Source organism: Pyrgilauda ruficollis, unplaced genomic scaffold, assembly GCF_017590135.1.
Source record: "Pyrgilauda ruficollis isolate IOZ18807 unplaced genomic scaffold, ASM1759013v1 scaffold8, whole genome shotgun sequence".
Taxonomy (NCBI): Eukaryota; Metazoa; Chordata; class Aves; order Passeriformes; family Passeridae; genus Pyrgilauda; species Pyrgilauda ruficollis.
Genome location: NW_024529932.1, coordinates 12,158,570 through 12,177,318, shown reverse-complemented (window position 1 = coordinate 12,177,318; position 18,749 = coordinate 12,158,570). Strand labels below are relative to the sequence as shown.

Here is an 18,749-nt window from a genome sequence, read left to right as displayed (position 1 = left end):
TTAGAGACAGAAAAGGGAGCTGGAGAGACCCGACAGGTTTAGTGGAGCATACTAGTCTCTGCCCCAAAGCGAGGACAAGCTAGATCCCAAGAGCTGTCTGTCTAACTTGCTCTGAACAGCTGCCAGGGAGGGAGAGTGGTAACGAAAGGATCAAAATTTCATCAGTTTTCCTGCTGACACAATTTGTCTGCCCAGGTACATTCCCAGTGACTGCTTAATACACAAGCAGAGATTATCTAATCATTGTAAACCAAAGATTTTTATGAAATTGTTAATTACTTTCAAACTAAGGGGCAAACAGCATTATGCAAGGGAAAAAGAAAAAGAAAAGGAGAAAGGAGGAGAACCATAATCCAGAGCATGTCTGAGTTGTGAAAGTGTTTTGTGTTTATTGACCACACTCGGCTTCAAGTGGCTGTTAAAGAAGGAAAGCATTTGCATTTTAGAAGTGGATTTTCAAAAGCTCCCCAAACCAATGTCCCTGTGCTCCTGCAGAAACCATGAGTGAAGCCTCCCTCCAGTGACAGCAGTGGGAGCTTTTGGGAAGCGACGCCTGCAGACACAGAGAACAATACCCCTGGATTATGCAGCTCAGCACAGTATGCATAGGTTGCATATGTTTGGCTCGCTACCTCTGTTCTCATCTGCCATTTCCAGGGAGTTGAGATGGAAGGAAGGAGCAGACAGCAGAAAGGCCACTGGTTTGTGGCTCCCTCCTCTTATCATTGTCAGGCAGCTGCACAGCCACAGCTCCACTGCTTAGCAAACTAATTAATCTGACGTCCCTGCATGCACATGAGAAGTTTATTATTTTCAGTGGTTTAGTCAATCTCAGCTCCCCTTTGCTGCCAATACAAGAGCAAAGATCCTCAAACCACAGAGTTTCATATGCCTTTGGGTGGGGGAGAACAGGAGAGCATCCTGGGACCAGCACACAAGCAAAGTGAGGACACCAGAGCTCCCTCCATGCTTTGCCACCAGCCCCTCTGCATCATCTCAGGCAAATCATTTACTCATGCTTCTGTCATGGCTTCTGCACATTATCCCAGCTTTCGCCAATGTGAAGTTAAAGCTGTCTCGTGCAGTACTTTTGGCAGCCTGACGGGTATGTCTGGCAACAGTTTAATGTGCTGAAGACCCCACTGAGGACATTCTGTTCTCACAGGGACAGACAAACCCCCAACAGCTGCATTTCACCAGTAAGGCAGCACAGAGCAGACCTGAGGGATGGCCAGGGCATGATGGGCACATTTAAGTGCTGGGCTGGGGGACACCTGGCAAACATCTGAGAACACAGGTAGGTTTGGACAGATCTCAGCCAGGGTTAAAAATCACTAGAGCTGTGCCAGTCACTGCTAGCTGCAATACTACTTAAACATGCAAAATTATGGTATTGTCTCTGAACTTCATTAAGGTTCTGGAAAACAACTCATACTCAGATTCACAAAATACTTTGAGTCGGCCTACAGAAAAATGAGTGAGATCCTGTGTGGAACCAGGGATGACCAAGAACCTCCTTGAGCTTTTCTCTTCCCCATGCTTCAGGACCAGACAGCTCTTCCTTGTTCTTGTTGATGGATGTCTGTGTTAAGTATGAAAAGAGACCCCTTCAACAGGTCAAAAAGCACCTTCAGGGCAAGAACCTTACTCCTGTGACTGCCATCTCTATTTACTCCTTATTCCTCCCCCACGCAGAAGCAGGAAACAGGTCTAGGGTGCAACTAACACTGATCTGTCTTTCATCTTGGTAATTATTTTTATTATTTAAATGGGTTTTTTTAATAGCCAGATTTTGAATGATAAATGGTCCAAATGTGAACTGTCGGCACAATGGTCTTATACAATGTCTGCACGCAGTAGTAACCCTTTGGCTATAAAGAATACATACATGCAACTAGTAAGAGTATTACACTGGAAACTGAGCACAGTGACTCAACTCCTGATAAAGCGTTCATTGTTATTATTAGGACTATCCCACAATATGCCAGATGGTTTTCAAACATAATTCAGATTCAGACAGATGCCCTCCGGTGGTTCCTGTTCAGGCAATTGAAAGGTACTACTGCACCCGTAGCAGAATTGAAGGTATGCCAGTGTGCTGAGCTTAAAGTGTCAACAAAGATGGAAAGAAGCTGCAAACAGAAGTGTCTGTGATGCACAAACTCGACCTCTTAAACTATGAACATGCAGGGAAAATATTTTGGGTGAAACACATGATAAAGTCTTTAGCCACTTCAAAAAGTATCATTAAATGGCATTTGCCATTAGTGATACAAGATAATTTCCCTGCAATGTAAAAAATGTGATGTATAAGAAAGCCCAGGAAGAGAAACAAAACTCATAGTTGCCATTGGCTCTGGCAACTGTTACACTAGGAGTTTGAATATGAAGTTCTTTCTTTCCTAGCATAGAGAAGCAACAGTTTTCCCTGGAAGTAGAAAGCACAAGTACAAGCTTCTGAAGAGGGTGTTTCAACCTTGTGAGAATCTGAGCATGACAGTGAACCCAAGTCAGGTAGAAGATAAGCACAAAGATGCAAAAAAAGTGCCAGAATCAAACCATGAAGCCCTGAAGCTTTAACTTGACGCAGACAAATGCACCAGTTCTGCAGGACTGAGCTCTTCTATCTGTATCCTTACCGCTGTTTTTGGGAACTTAATACAACATTCTTCATACTCCAAAGCCAGGACATTTTCTTTTGCTGTCTTCACAGTCCAGAGGCAAGAAAAACTCCTACTAGATCTCTGTGAAAAGCTTTCTGTGAACATCAGGCCTAAGGACAACCACTCCATACGACGTCTTCTCTTGTATCGTGTGACTCAAGAAGAAAAGTCACAACAACCAATTTCATGTATCACTTAAAGCCAAACAACAACTTCTGGAAAAATCTTAGACAGAAGTCACAAAATGAATATGAGGTGTGATCTGGCTAAACCATCTCAGCCTGCAATTACTGAGAATGATCATTTCTGAGCAAGCTCTTAGAAGTGTGCCTCATTTTGTTCAGCAAAAACATCAAGTATACATATAGTCATTCTACTATACTTCTGATCAGCAAGAACATAAATTATATACACCTTCCCAAAGACAAGCAAATCCTGCTCAGAAAGGGAGTAGATATGATGAGGGTGATAAGACACTGGCACAGGTTGCCCAGAGGAATTGTGGATGTTGCATTCCTGGAAGTGTGCAAGGCCAGGTTGGATGGGGCTTTGAGCAACATGGTCTAGTGGAAGATGTCTCTGCCCATGGCAGGGGGTTGTAATTAGATGATCTTTAAGGTCCCTTTCAACCCAAACCATTCTATGATTCTATGACACTTGTTCAGACTGAAAAGTTAAAAAGAGACTTTTGTCTTGCTTCAAAGTAAGATACTGTATAAAAAAAAAAACAAAAACAAACAAAAAAAAAAACAACCGAAAAAAAAAAAAAACCAAACAAACCCAAACAAACAAAAAAAAAAAAAACCCCACCCAAAACAAAATAAACAACAACAACAAAAAAAAGAGCCAAAAAAAACCACCCCAAAAAAACCAAAACAAAACAGAGAACATAAAAAGGAATAAGATAAGGTAACTTCTGATCCCTACAGCTCCCCTCCTAAATCCAGGAGCAGGAATATGTATTTGACTTTAACATCCAGAACTCTACAAAAAAATTAATGGAAGAGAAGGGGAACACATCTCTGGAAAATATGCCCACTTTGAGTTGCAGTACATGCACAGGGCTTGAGGACACCTATTTTTTGTACCAATGTCTTAAAAACTAACCTGGCTCACTCCTATAAATAACACAACCAAAACCAGTAGTCAGTAATGATAAAGCCACCTTTCCAGCACCTTCTTTATGAATATTCTATCCCTGTCAGCACAACAAGCAGCTGCTTCATTGCTCACAAAGATGTGCCAATTACTCAGACACTAATTAGCATGAGCTGCTCACACCATTTCTTCTGTATCAAACAGAATATTTTGTTTCAATAGTCACTGAACTGACACTGAAAACAGGTGACAAAATGCACCACTGAGCAATACAGTTTCAGACACAGAGGTCATAAATGAGAAAAACACTGTAGAGGGCAAATTTCCATTTCCTCTCTTCCTGTTTTTTTTAAAGTTCCTCATTATGCACACTCCTAAAAATTAATCAAGGTGAAAACTGCAAATTAATGATGATGAGTGGCAAATACAATTTAATTCGAAGCTTCAGATGCCAAGAGAGCTGGGTCCAAATGATTTGAATTTACAGCAGGGCCATGAATAGAAGCACTTGTAGCACTTGGGCAGTTCTCTTACAAGTATAAAATGCTCCAGAGTAATTGAGTGCTCCCCGCTCACTTCCCAAACTCAGACTGACAACACTCCCTCCCCGATACTTCTAACACTCCTGTTTCTTCAAGAGAAGAAAAAGGTAATACTGAAAAACCTCCTGGGTCACATCAGAGTAGAGGGAGACAATCCAGCGCTTGTTCCCCATGAATATGACTCTGTCCTAGCCCGTACCGGCTGAACTGGCCTGGGACACCCAGCTGTTGCCCACATCACTCTCCCATTTGCAGCAGCTCTCTGTGGATCGGTGCTAAGGCTAAGTGGTCCCCATAGTCCTTATCTGTGTATACACAAATACTCCTAAGGGTCCTCAGAAGTCCCTCATACACCCCTCTCCAGGCAAGCACTTGAAAACTCTGTTGGCATCTTGCCGGAACCAGGGCCTTGCAGCAGGGCACTCTGTGCTGGCTTCCACTCTGCCATGAACAGGCTCTGCTGCTGTAAATTAGGTTTTAGCATTTTAACACCATCCCTCCTGGGACAGGAATCCCACAGTGACTGGCACCATGTGTGCCCATTATAAAAGGCTATGCATTTCCCAGATATTTCAGTGACCGACAAAGGAGTGGTATCTCCAGCGAGCAGTGACTGGATCTTAATTCTTCACAGTGAAATAAAAAGTCAAAACAGACTAATTCTGCCTAGACAACAAATGCCACAGGAAACTACCTATAGCATATGTAAGATGCAGCCTTACCCCTCTGAGCACCCAGTACCATCTTTTTAGGCACATGCAGGACAGACAGCTATTAGTTTCAGGTGAGTTGACTGGAACTCACAATTTTTCTAAAGATCCCAGTTCAACCTCTGCTTGACCTGTGACAACCTCAGAGGGGAAGAACTAAAAGCCATAAACCAATATGCTTCTGAAGGAAAGAAAAGCACACACTGCCAGGCTGCCTCTGGCATTCAGAGAAGGCATACATTTATATTATATAATCATGTACTCTCACTATTTAAAAGGGCCATCAATGTCAAAGTTGACCATCATCTAAAAGAGAAGCCACTTTAGCAAACAAATCATGGTGCATGTATGTGACAGACCTAAAATATCCCCCCCATGCCACTTGCCTGAATGAAAAAGTCACTTCTGTTGCCAAGCAAAGCCGGGTCTCAGTCTGACTTCAATGTTCCAAGGGAGGGAAATGACATTTTTTAGAAGTTGATCCTTCCAAGTAGCATCCTGAGCTGAATATACAGTACATCTTTTCCCATGAGCCATAAAGAAAATGTCCTATATTTTGACTGTGAACAAGCGTTTCTAGGAATGCAAATTTTGCTCTCAATACTTACACAATGGACTACAGTGTCACAAGCACCATTCGTGCTCCATTAGTCATTCTTTTTTTTTTTTAAACTGAAATTCACAAAAGGCCTACAGTGTGTGTAGAGCACTTGCTAAACAATAGGCTGATTGTTTAACATATTTGCAAGATTCCAAGAATAAAGACCAACGCCCAAAGACAAACCAATATGCATCATGTAATTAATAACAGCAAGGAGCCCACAGTATCATGCTCTCATGAGCCAACAATCCAGAAGGTAAAAACCAAGAAGGACAAGAGCTATGAGACCCCTGAATTAATATTCTCTGATCAGCACAAGAAAGATAACTACAAAATTATCTGTATTCATGAGAGGAACAAAAGGGAAGTTCAGTTTCTAGTAAGCTCCCAGCTGGTATGGGATGATCCTCAGCTGCAAGAGAAAAGAAGAAAAAAAAATTCAAGAAGTTGTTAGACTTCTGCAGGGAACTGACATTTTGACTCTGCTCTACCAATTTAATTTCTGCCCATATCCAGGGAGTGCGAAGTTATTTCCTACCTTCTGATTCCGGTATTTTGATCTGATTCCAGTTCCTAATGGAAATGTTTGGATTGCAAAATCTGGCCCAGCACAAGCACTTTTGCTTGCAGCATTAGGAGTTTGGGCAGGGAGTGGCAGGCAAGGCAGGCATCCCATGTTCCCCAGGTGACACACAATGGAAAGGCAACCATGTCCATCTGGCTCTGCCCTAGACCTTGGGAGGAAGGTCTGACAGACGTCCTAGAGAAGGTGCACACATCTGGGTCTGTGCTCCAAGCTTAGGGGTTTCCAACCACCAGCACAGGCCCTTAGCATTGAAGATAAATCAAGCCTATAAGATGAAGAGAGGTTCAAAACACAACCCTGTTTACTGCTGACATAAACAAGGTTGTCTTGAGAACAGTGCTCTCACCTGCTCTTCTCTGTGCTTCCTACACACTGGGTTATTGCTATGCTTTTTGGCATCTCTGGAGTTGTTCAGAAGAAGCGAGAGCCTTTGTTTTCAAATATCAGATGCTACAGAGGGCAGAATTAAACTGGAAATGAAGATCTTGCCTGTGCTGAGAAAATTATTTCTAGGTCAAAAAAATATGGCTGAGGTGGAGACATTCCAGCACCTCAGCTTCAGATGGCTGAAGCAGTGCTGCACAGGGACAGACAGAACGCCACCAGGGAGATTGCTGATTGACAAGGCATCTGGCAAGAGATCTCCTGGGCTCTGATGAACCAGCACATGTCCTGACCTGCAGCTTTCTCCCTCAGACAGCCCAGGCAGCTGCCTCAGCCAAGGGAATCTCCATGCTGCATGACTGCTCTGGCAAAACTCACAAATCTAACTTCAGATGTCCCCTGGTGGTACAAGAACACCCACTGTCTCCTAGCCCTGCCTGTGGAAAATGCTGATTCCAGAGCTCAGGATGTCCTGCGGCAGAGAACCAAGACACCTGGGTGGTGCTGCTACCTCCTATATCAGAGCAAATTTGGATTTCCCACTGCATCCCAAAGGAGAAAGAGAGATGGCAACATCTAACTGTCTCCACAAGTACTCTGAATAAAGACAAAAGCCATGATGGAAATCCTACAAACAATTCAGAATCACCCTTCCAGTTAATCAGTATTTATATCTACCTTATAAACATTGACACCCTTCCTTTAAAAACTTATCAAGCCAGAGAAAGACATACAAGTAAAAAACTATCAGGATTTTGTTGCAAATTCAGACATTCCCATGCCAAGTTGCAAAAATTAGTCCAGAACCAGAGAGCAAGAAGAAAGAAAAAACAAATGGAAACACAGAACAACAAATCTTTCATTTTCTTGTTAATTTTTATTTTTTAGGAAAAATCTATTAACTTGATAAAGGAAACAAAGAGAAACAAGAATTCTATTAATGAGTACTTACCTTAGGGTAAACAAGATCTCAATAAAAAGACAGATGTAACTTCTCTTTTACAATTTGTATTCTGGCAGTACCTCAATTTCTAGCTATGTGCTAAGAACCAGTTGTGTTTAGATTAACCAAATATATGTGTACTTCTCACAGTTCATGTGCTGTCTCAGTTTTTCTTTAGCTTCCTTCCTATGTCCCTATTTAAGAAACACCTTAGTTAGAACGTAACACATATTGTTAAACTTTCTGATTTTCTCTAAAACACATACCACACAACCCCCTCACCCCTACCATAAACCTACCATCCACAGGAATTAAAAATACCAGTGATTTACTAATCAACGACATTACTTGTTCCATCCTGGGAAAAATCAAAAGAAGGAGGAATGGATGTATAAATATAGTCAATGTGGAGAGTCTTGTATCAACTAGCAAAACTGTAACACCTTGCTAAGCTTCCACAGACACTAGGCAGACATGTGCTCTGCCACATTCAGCTCAGAAAAAAAGACTGGGAACACCTTTATTCTGTTGACAGTTCGGCCCCTGCATGAAATTAGTCCCTAGCAAAGTCTCAAGTCAGACAAGTATTCAATAATTTAGGGGTTTTATTTCCTGAAATTCCACCTAGGCCAACATAAGATGTTTACAGAAACACAGAGCACTTGTGTAAGAAGTGAAGGCTGAGAAGGGATCTCAGCAGTATCTCCAAGGTGGGTGCCAAGGGGATGGCGCTAGACTCATTTTGGTAGTGCTGAGTGACAGGATGAAGAGCAAGGGCCATAAACTAAAACACAAGAAGTTCCATCTCAACATGAGGAAAAACTTGTAGGGTACATGTTGAAAACAAAGGTCTTTCAAATTCTTCTGCCTTGCAGAGAAATGAGGAATACAAACCATGCAAGCTCATCTGAGGATTTTCTGTTCATCAGTTCTCATTCATCTGAAAAGAGGGCTGAACTAAGATCACCCACAGCCACTTCCTCCTGCCACTTCTGCTTCCTCAAGCAGAAATCAGTGTAGGTGAAAAAACAAGTAACTCAAAATGGAGTAGGATCAATGAGGTCAGAATAGTTTGCCTATGGCTTGTGGATAACATGGGTGTGTTTGCTTCTACTTAGGCAAGGGGAAATCCAGGAAGTGGAGTTTAGACAACTATTCTGCCTTCCTGGAGTGGATCCTTATCTTTGCTCTACTGAATTATTTGTGGAGTGTATTGATTCTGCTGAGGGTAGAGAGGTTTTAGATACTTACTTCCCAGGAAGATATAGCAATCTGAACCAGAACCTACCCTGGTTTCCTGAAGATCAGTTCTTGTGGCAGACTAGTTTGTATTTGCTGTGTGTTTAACAGAACACAGCCTTTTGCAGACACCAGAGAAAGCAAAGGGGAAGAAGGAAATGCAAAAATAACAGAGTATAATGTATTTCTCCAACTTGAGAGAAGCCCTGTCCAAAACAATCTGCACATATTCATGATATCCTTCTCATCTAAGTATTCCCTTGTGTTGAAAATCAAACAAACTTTTTCTGTAAAGGAAGAGCTGCTGTGCCCTCCCTTCCTATATCCATTTTTGCTTACACGAAAAACTTGTCACAAGTTACTATTTTCACTCCTCTGTAACACATAGCTAAAACTGTCTAAATGTTAGAAAAATTATCAGTGGACAAACTAGACAAATATATACACGTGCATGGAGAAATGGGGCTTAGGAAACCAGACTACAAATCTCTGCTCTCTTCTCAGTTACGAATATATTTAGTTAACATGTGAAAAAGAGGGATGCTGTGAGTTAAGAAATAGCTCCTTCCTTTTTTGGAGTTGAGAACAACCCAAATTCAATGCTCTCTTTGCCCTTACCACAATGAAGGGGAGGGAGTTCTGTGTAGGTGGTCACATCTGAATTACTCACTGTAGGCTCTACTTAGAGTCACTGTGGAGAAACTGAGATGACTCATTGTCTACAAAATTGATTCTCATAGTCTTCAAAAATTTAAAAAAAAAAATTAAAAAAAATAAAAGCCACCAACCCAGAGACTACCAGAACTCTGTATTGATCCAATCAGATGAGAAAAATCTCATGCAGGATGCTTGTATTTTTCTGTATGAAAGGTGGAAGCAGAAAGTGGAATCAGAATGTGTAATCTAGAATCAGAGTATGTTTTAACAAAAAAAAAAAGGTGAACTCTGTCTTTCTGTGGTGCTGGAGACAGTAGTGATCAGCACAAGCTGTACCCAGACAGGTGGGAATACTGAAAATCCAAGACTGTTCTACTGGCACAAACCCTGAACACATCCACAATAGTCCCCCCACATCCTCCTTCTCACATCCCAGTGTTTAATGACTACTCTGTTAGCATGTTGCTTCACCTTTGAGGAAAAAGACTTGGGAAGTACTCCCTCATAAGGTGTGGGGATTCATTTGCAGCGTGGGAGTGAGATATCAATTCTAAGACTGGAAGACACAGCCTGAATTTTCAAGAACAGTCTACTCCAAAAGTCAACTTGGGTAAAACATGAGCAGAAGATCCCACAATTTTCATTTCTTTTCAGAGAAGTTCTACTTACAAGTGAGATGCCGATCAATTTTGATTTGTTAAAGGTATCCATCTGCCGGTTAAATCCACTAATTTTGACAATCATCCTTGAGCAGTTCACCTCTGGTACTACAGGTCCCAGTGACCTGCCCTTACCTTCAGCATCTGCTCTCCACAGCAGGCAAACAGGCCCTTCAATCTCACAACTGCTCCAAACTCATTCCCAGCCGCCAGCCCTTTCCTGGCCAGATTTAGCTGAGTCTGTTCATGAAGGCAATCATGCTGCCAATGTGTGCAATCTTTCCCTTTGAAAAGACCACTGAGCAGTGAAGTCAACAATAGGATTTATTAAAACAGCAATAAAAACAGCACAAATGCTTTATTTTCACTAAAGGCAGAAGGTATGAATGAGGCTGTGGTTCAGCTCAGTAATTCATATATCAGTTCATTTTGTACCGGGGTAAAAACACAACCAACACTTTGATCACAAAACACAAAGCAATGATCACAGGTATATTCACTCCAGCAGTTATATTTTGTGCAGAAAAAAATAGTTGAGTTAACCTTTAGCCCTGTCATTCAGAACTGCCATTGTTCTTCATAGGCCATAAGCTTTGTAATGCATTTTCAAGACCTAGGGACATGTCACTTTTGCTTTGCCTTTTCTTGGCCTGCTTGTAGCTTTGGTTTAACTGGTTTAGGTGTGACTACAATTTCTGTAACTGGTCAGGCATGTATATCCCCTCTGTTTTATTTTTGTTTGTGTGTGGTACGACCACAGTTTTGCACAGACAACAGTAAAAAGCAGATATTCTATACAGAATATTTACCACTTATGTAACTTTGTAGAGAGAAATACAACAGTTTGGTACCACAGCAGAGGACTGGAGAAGCAGAGACACAGGATGTGGCATGGAAGAGTAGAGGCACAGGATGAGAAACGGGGCACAGGCTTGGCACCTGAGACCATGGTCATAAACAAATGACCAATGGTCAACCAAAGAAGCAGACCTGGAGCTGGACAAAACTGGCCTCAGAGATAACAAAGAGAACAAAGAAATGGTATCTAATAACATAAAAGCAACTATATGTAGCAAAAACTCAGACGCAATATGGAACTGCAGACCAATGAAGAAAAGAGACAGGTGTAAAGTTGTTTTAGCAAGCAGACTAAAATGACCCCAGGTAGATCCTGAAGGAAAGGAGAAAAGGAGGAAATCAACATGATGAACCTTGTACTTCTCCCAGGAAAGTACTCTGGACGCTGATGATTTGCTCTAACATCCACTACTACCAGAATAAAATCATCAACCTTGGAACCCAGAGGAGCAGAAGAGGGGTGAACTTAACACCAGGAAGAGGGAGAGAAACCAAGAACTAAAAGTGCAGCAGTTTTAACTGCATTATTATTCTTTATTTTTCTGTAAAACTTGCATCTGGATTAATCGTGATTAGACTTCCAAAAATTCAGTTACGGTAAGAATAAATTCTTTGCTACATAAAAACACACTGCCTTTTTGGCTATGAACAAGGTTTCGAGTGTAACACTTTGTCTGGACATGCAGTCTTCACAGCACAGTAAATAACTCCAGATAAAAATGTTGTTTTATTCTAAACAGGTGTTGCCAGTCTTCCCAGAACAAAGGGGAAAAAAACAAAACCCATAAACTCCTGTTTTTCCAAATAGTTCAGCAGAAATATGATCATGCACCCATACCTGACCCAGACCAGATTTGAATCATTGGGTGACCTAGCATTAATGATTCTGGAGCCATGGCCAGAAGACTACAGAAGCCAGATCTGCAAAGTGGGAGCATTTGTAAGGAGCTAACAAAATTACTAGAAAATCACCTTGAAGGGGTTAGGGACTCAAAAACTGCTAACACTTTCTCTTCATCAAATATATCGGGGTTTAGCAAGCAATGGCAAAGAATTCACATAGCAGAGAAACAACAGAGAAACAAAAAAGAGAGCTACCTTGAAATCACTGGAAAATTACTGAGTGAGAACATCCTCTGGCAAAAGTAACTACAGATGGTAGGAAAAGGAAAAGCAAATACTTGAAAAGTTCCACTGATTTTTTTGTTGTTGTCTTTGACTGATTTTTTTCTTCAATTAGCTCCCAGTACTGGGGCAATAAAAAAGCAAGATGTTATTTCAGTTAAAAATGAAGATGGAGTAATTACTGTGATAATACTGTGTATCTCTCCTATATTCTCACTTCCCTGGGTTATCCCAGACATCTCTAGAAACCAAGCACTTAACTCCCTTCCTGTCACACTCTTTCCTCATGGTGGAATGGGCTTCCTATAGACAAATAAATATGCTGTATTACATATTTTCACGTGCTGTATTACAACTACATTTGTACGTTACACTCATATATCAAGGTGACCTCTGGACTGTTGCCTTCATTTCTTACGAAGGCCTGTTGTTTGTTTTCCTTGACAAAGCTTTCTGGTAACACAAAGTATCCTGAACTGGAAGGGACCCATAAGGATGAAGTCCAGCTCCTGAGTCAACAAAAGCCCTTTGGTGTATGGATCAGGTCTCTTTTTACACTGCTGATACCCTCAGAACTGAAAAACCCACAATAGTAAAGCAGGTCATCAGGAAAAGATTAATGAAAAAGAAGATGTGGGCAATTGATCTGCTGAGCCATTAAAGAGGTATTATGACCTTTCCAAATGCAGTTCTTGTCTGTACACATGAGGTATAAAAGAATTAGCAAAGGAAGGGAGATGATAAAACATCAGAAATGGGTAAGGAAATACGTTTGAGACAGGTGTTAACCTATCAGGAGCACATCATGCAACAGATCGGAATTGTGTAATTTGACACTGTCAGGTCATCCACAGTCTGACAATTCAGGGTCTGTGATTGCAGCCATGCTGTAAATAGCCTGTAGTTAAGGAACTACGTGTGCAACTCAGCGCTGTCGAGCAAACAGACTGCTAGTCAACACAGCATTACCATCTCTCTTCAGAGAAGGCAGTGCTTGACGGGACCCAAGAGAGTCGTGTTCTGAGCCTCACTCCTCGCCAGTTGCCAGATCTTGCCTCATGTCTCCACTGCAGCTTCTCATCTCATCCTTAGACTTTCTCATGCTGTGCCCAATCTCTTAGCAAGGAGTCTCAGTACTCAACTGCACTTCCAAAAGCTTAGTAAAATTACCCACCAGGCATTATTAAAAATAGACTAGTCCTGGCTAAGGCACAATTAAATAGCTGGTCCCCATCTCCTCAACACAGAAAGCATCACCATCTGCACGGCAGCTAGAAAGAACTACAATACTGCAAGTTCCTGTGAGGCTTTTAAACACCAGTGTAACCTTCATTACAACACAACGAACAGGTGAGTGTCAATCATATTTTATATTCTCAAATGGAAAATATGCTTAAACCCAAATACTTTTGTCATCAATAAAAAGCATTTTATTGAACAGTCAGAACTGGGACCAAGAGATGTGCATGTGCCAGACAGAGGAAAACTTTCAAGCTGAAGGTCTCACACTCTGGGACCAGTAGAAATAGTTTCTGGTGAATGCAAAAGCAGAAATATGCATGGCAAAGACTGCTAGTAAAAATAATTTGTGAATTCTTTTGAGGCAATGGTTTCTCTTCACTGCTATAAATTAAAAGTTCTAAAGTCCTTTTCACTAAATGTTATTTTCATTATTTTCTGCCCCAAACTCTGAGACTATCAAAAAGATTCTCCTCAATTTTACAAATATTTTTGCAGGCAGAACTGCTATTTATCTTCACAACACACAGTACACCAGAAAAAACACCCCTGTCTCAGAATGGACTTCAGTTGCAAGTGTTAGAAATTATCACTTATTTAATAAAATCAATGATAATGAACCCATCTGGAGTCACTAATTGTTTGTAGGCTTAGTCAAGTTCCTGAGATGCAACATCAGTTCATTACCAACACTCAGCCTGCAATGTACTTGTCTTTAATGTAACAACCTTGCTTTGCACTTACAAGAAATCAAATGCAAGAAATGCTCTCAAAGCCCAGGAGGAAAATGACAGCTACTCACATTTCACCAAACACCAGAACTGGCAAACATCTTCCCTTTCAAACTCTAACTTCAATGATTCATCACAAAACAACTCAATCAGCGAAGCTTACACATCTGGTAGCAATGTGGTGCTACAGCTAAAGCCCTCCTCAGGCAACAGCTCACAGACCCAACTCCTTTCAGCATCACTCTCACCCATGGGGAAAGAATTCCTTCAACACAGCCTTAAATCAGCCCAGGTATTGACAGAGCCTTATTTGAGACAAGGGGGGAGTTCATACCTCATGGAGTTACTGGTTCAACAGACCTTGCTGCACTGATTTACACCGAGTTTATGTTTTCAGACTTATCCCTGCAAACATAAAGACAAGGAGCATGATTGCTCTCATATGCCTCAGTAGATGTGCAGTGCATCGGATCTGCAGTGTCTGCAGACCTCTGTGGATGATAAACACCAGAACAAAGGTGATAACAAGCAACCAAGAAAGCCGTAACATCAAGCACTGCTACAGACATGCTGGTGGGAAATATCTACCCACTGCCTTCTCTTTCTCTAATTTTATACTGATGTTGAAATATCACTGACCTCTCCTATAGCAGTTTTTTTACAGTACAATCACCTCCAACTTTTGCACAGGCAATACAAATTTATCTTCAGCAGACCTAACAGAAAGCCTCTTATGTATCTTACTGGACCATTTTTCAGACTGAACTGTGATATGCTTTTTCTGAGGAATACAGAGAGATGTATGCTCATTCAGAAACTACAGAACATAACCACTTAGGCTGCACAACAAAATGCCTAATCACTTCTCATGGAAAGTAAATATATTAAGTTTGCTACCACCTTTTTCCCTAAAGTCATGTGTTCTGCTAAAGTCACACACAACTCTACCTGGCTTTCCTTTCACAAAAGGAAAAGATCATAACAGAATTTTGTTGGCTGTCCCTTTGAATTCCAAAGGTCACAGGGTCCGTATGCAACCTCAAATCTGAAAAAACAACAATACAACAAACCACCCACAAATTCATTTTAAGAATGGTCTTGGAAGAAATCTGAAAAACCAGCAGAGCTGAACTGTGTTTATCACTCGCTCACCTAGGATCCTCAGGCCATTCTAGAGATATAAAAGCAGTCCATAACATAGAGAAAAGCTCATTCTTCTGGACATAACCATACTGTAGCTCATCAAACATTTGTATGAGTGTTTTACCTCACTCCTTCTTCTCACGGGTTGCTCCTGGGCAGACACACGAGCAAGCTGCTAGTCAAATACCACCACAGCTCTTTATGAGTAACTGGCTCATGGTCATGTGTCTTCCATGAGAACAGGACGGAAGGGGAATGTCCACCCCCAGTACTGACCTTTGGAAACCACAGAGAGCTGCAGAACCCGGTGCTGTGCCACACAAAGCCAGACGGCTGAGACTTGAAAAGCAGAACAGCTGTTTCAGCACGACTATGAGGGCAGCTGAGTTAATTAGCTGCGACCTGCTCATCTGAAACTAACTCGGTATTTTCACAGAGAGCTGGCAGCTTTTTACCCTGTACAAACAACTACACTGTAAGTCCCATTAGGAGTTTTTCAAATGTTTTTCTAGTTGGGACAGAAAGTAGGTAACATTTGTTTAATTATTCCTACATCTTCCTCAGGGTCACAAGTATTGCACATTACTACGGTCTACTAAAATATCAAAGCAACTTTCACTGTCAAATGCCCTTATTGCCCTATCTCATGTGCTTTATTAAAAGACAAACCTATAATGTTCTTCAGAACACTTACTGAAATGTGAGCAGCCTTATGTATAAGTAAACTCCATCAAGCAAGTCTCCTTGAGGAGCCAGATCTTAAGTACCTCTAGAAATAATAACACTTCCAACCAGGAGCCGAGAGAATCTAAAGAATGCACTGCTGTATGTATTTCATACTAGCATCTTTCCAAGTCTTCTAAATCTTGCATAAAACAATTCAGTAAATACAACTCAGCAAGGCTTCACATGGCTAGGTAATGGTGATTCTGGGATGAGTGACCTTTGAGTCATTTTTTGATTTTTTGTTCCTTTTAAATAAAATGAATTATCAAAACTGATGACAGCATCCTCATGATTCATTGTGTTCCTCACATTATCTCCAAAGCTAACTTCTTTTTAAACAAAATCATTTGATGAAAATGTGTCATAGGTTACAATTTGAAGCTGGTCTAGCTGTTAGATCACAATCACAGAGATTAAAATAAGTATATTTCAATGCATACAAATAGTCCAATTAGCTTCAGAAAATTATTCTGATGTATAAAATCAATTTGCAATACAGCTTTAATGAAAAAAAAACCTAAACCTGATGATAATCAATCTACTGTCCAATTCATAGGCAATTATTTATTTGTGCATACGCATCACTAGATTGGCAAGGGAAGCTGATAATAAACATTCTGAAGGTCACCAGGCATCTCTCATTACAAGACTCTGGTTTTATTTTCTTGTAATTTTGCCCTAACCTTGAACCACTTCAACTAAAAAGTTTCACAGCATACACCAACTCAAGATGAGGGTATTTTTATTAATAATTACAGATGAAAAACATTAATCTATTTCAAATACCTATATTTTGTTTGGAGTACATTAAACCCTCCCAACTGGCTAGCTTTCTTCTACAGGTTCTAGATGTTCAAGCAGAGACTTGAGATTCTGAAAGCTTTTGAATAAGCCCTTTTTACATCCCAAGGAATCTGTTAGTCTGGGCCTTTCCAGGGCTTGGAGGACACAGCCTTGTGCATGCTCAACAGCAACAGATTTATCATCTCAATTTCCCCACGGTTCCATTTGTGCAGGGCACGCTGCCGAGAGGCTCAACAGGAGCTTCCTTGTAGCCACTGGCTCTTCTGAGTTAAGCTCTCTTTAGTGTCCACAGGCCTCTTACAGTGAATGACCTCCAGACGGGTCCAAGTTGCCTGAGCTGATGCAGAGATAAAAAGAAGAATATACTAGGTCAGTTAGGTAAGGGGGAAAGAAGCCTGCAGGTTCTGGCAGGGCACTGGTAGAACTGCACAAGGAAACCAGTACAGAGAGCAGGAAACAGAAGAATTTGATGAAGAAAGGTGAAATGAGGGTCAGGAGTCATGAAGGACTCAAGAATGAGGAAATCCAAGCGCAAAACTGGGCGTTGCCTGTCTGAGGAGCAGCCGGGTAATGGCCAAGCATGGGAGTTTTGAGATGCTGGCAACAAAGTGGCCACCAGCATCTTGGGCTTTAAGAACAGAGGCAGAGCCAGGAGATCCAGGGAAGGATCCCCCTCTGCTCAGCTTTCAGTAGAGCATTTCTGGACTACTTCATCCAGGTATTAGCCTCACAGTGCAGGAAAGTCACTAGGGAGCTAGAGGGAGTACAGGGAAGCACCACTGGGAGAGCAGGGCTGGAGCACCCTGCCTGTGTGGAGAGACTGGGGAGAGACTGCTTTAGGGGGACCAAAAAGGCAGTCCCAGTGCCCACAGTGCCAGTGGAACATACACAGGAGATGCCAATGGGATGTCCAGAGAGTCTGTGTGCACTTCATCTTTGTAGGTTTTCAAGACCAAACTGGGTAAAAGCCAGAAGTAGCCTGATCTGATCTTAAAGCTGTCTCTGGGATGAGTGGGAATCTGGACGCAGGGATGCTGAGATCTCTTCATCCTGAGTTATCCAGTGATCCTACAAACTGGGCATGGCAAAGGCAGCAAGAACAAGACAGAACAACTTTCAGCAGCCATCAGGATATCCTGCTCCCGGGCTCTACCACAACACCAGGGCTCCCACACCACCAGCCCTATCAGTCTCTCAGAGCCTACCCTTGCTACCCTACTGCAACCTTCTCCATCAAACACAATGCCCAAGCAGGATGTGCTTTCAGTCACTAAATTCAAATTTCACTGGTAGCTCACGGACAGTGGGAAGAACACAAAAGTTTCCTTTCAGTTTCTGTCGCTTAAGGACCTTGAATATTACCCACATGGCATTACAAGCCACTCATACCGCAAAGTCAAGCTCTCAGAAAGAACCATGACGGCAAAAAAAACCAGAGGCTCAACACGCCACAGGAAATTTGCTCCTGCAGAGGACAAGGCCTGGCGTGGGCACGGCAGCGTGCTGAAAGGCAGCTGCCAAGGGGATGCCACGCCTGCCCTGCCCTTCCAGCACCGCTCACCTGTGCTGCACACCTCCCAAAGCCACGGCCAGGGACACTGCTCTGCCTATGCAGGGATTTACCGAGAGCCTGGTGGAGGTAGCATCTCCTGCTCTGCTTGAAGGCCTGAAAGAGAGAGCGGCTGTGCCACAGCCAAGCAGAGCCCACGCCTGCCTTCCTGCTCCGTCACCCCACGGCCACTCCCAGCGCAGGTACACCCCAGCAGAAGCCTCCTGCCCACGGAGGGAGCAAACAGCACCAGTTCCATCCCTTCGGTTTCCCTTCTCCTGGCGGCCCCTCCCCGCTCCCTCCCTCAGCTCCCACGCCCCGCGGCGGTCCCCGGCCGCCGAGCCCCGCGGGCGGGGGCGATGGCTCTGCGGCGGGCGGTACCTGGACAGGGAGTCGCCGCTGGGCGGCCGCGCCGCCGCCGCCCGCCCGGCGCCCAGGCTCTCGCAGCTGGAGCTCCCCTCCATGCCGGGCGGCCCCGCGGCGGGCGGTGTG

General features: G+C 42.5%; 1 protein-coding gene and 1 long non-coding RNA gene across 2 annotated transcripts in view; both read right to left on the bottom strand.

Annotated features, from left to right (window-relative positions):
* MTMR2 (myotubularin related protein 2) overlaps positions 1-18,743 on the bottom strand; it is a 62,455-nt gene extending 43,712 nt beyond the window's left edge. The window contains exon 1 of the mRNA XM_041487298.1: positions 18,639-18,743. Within this exon, the coding sequence (XP_041343232.1) occupies positions 18,639-18,721 (83 nt within the window). The 5' untranslated portion in view covers positions 18,722-18,743. The remainder of the gene's footprint in view (positions 1-18,638) is intronic.
* Positions 16,630-17,888, bottom strand: LOC121364213. Its single transcript, XR_005956821.1, has 2 exons — positions 17,597-17,888; positions 16,630-17,045 (listed from the first exon to the last, which is right to left on the bottom strand). It is a non-coding gene; the product is annotated as an uncharacterized LOC121364213 (long non-coding RNA).
* Positions 18,744-18,749: the final 6 nt, after the last annotated feature.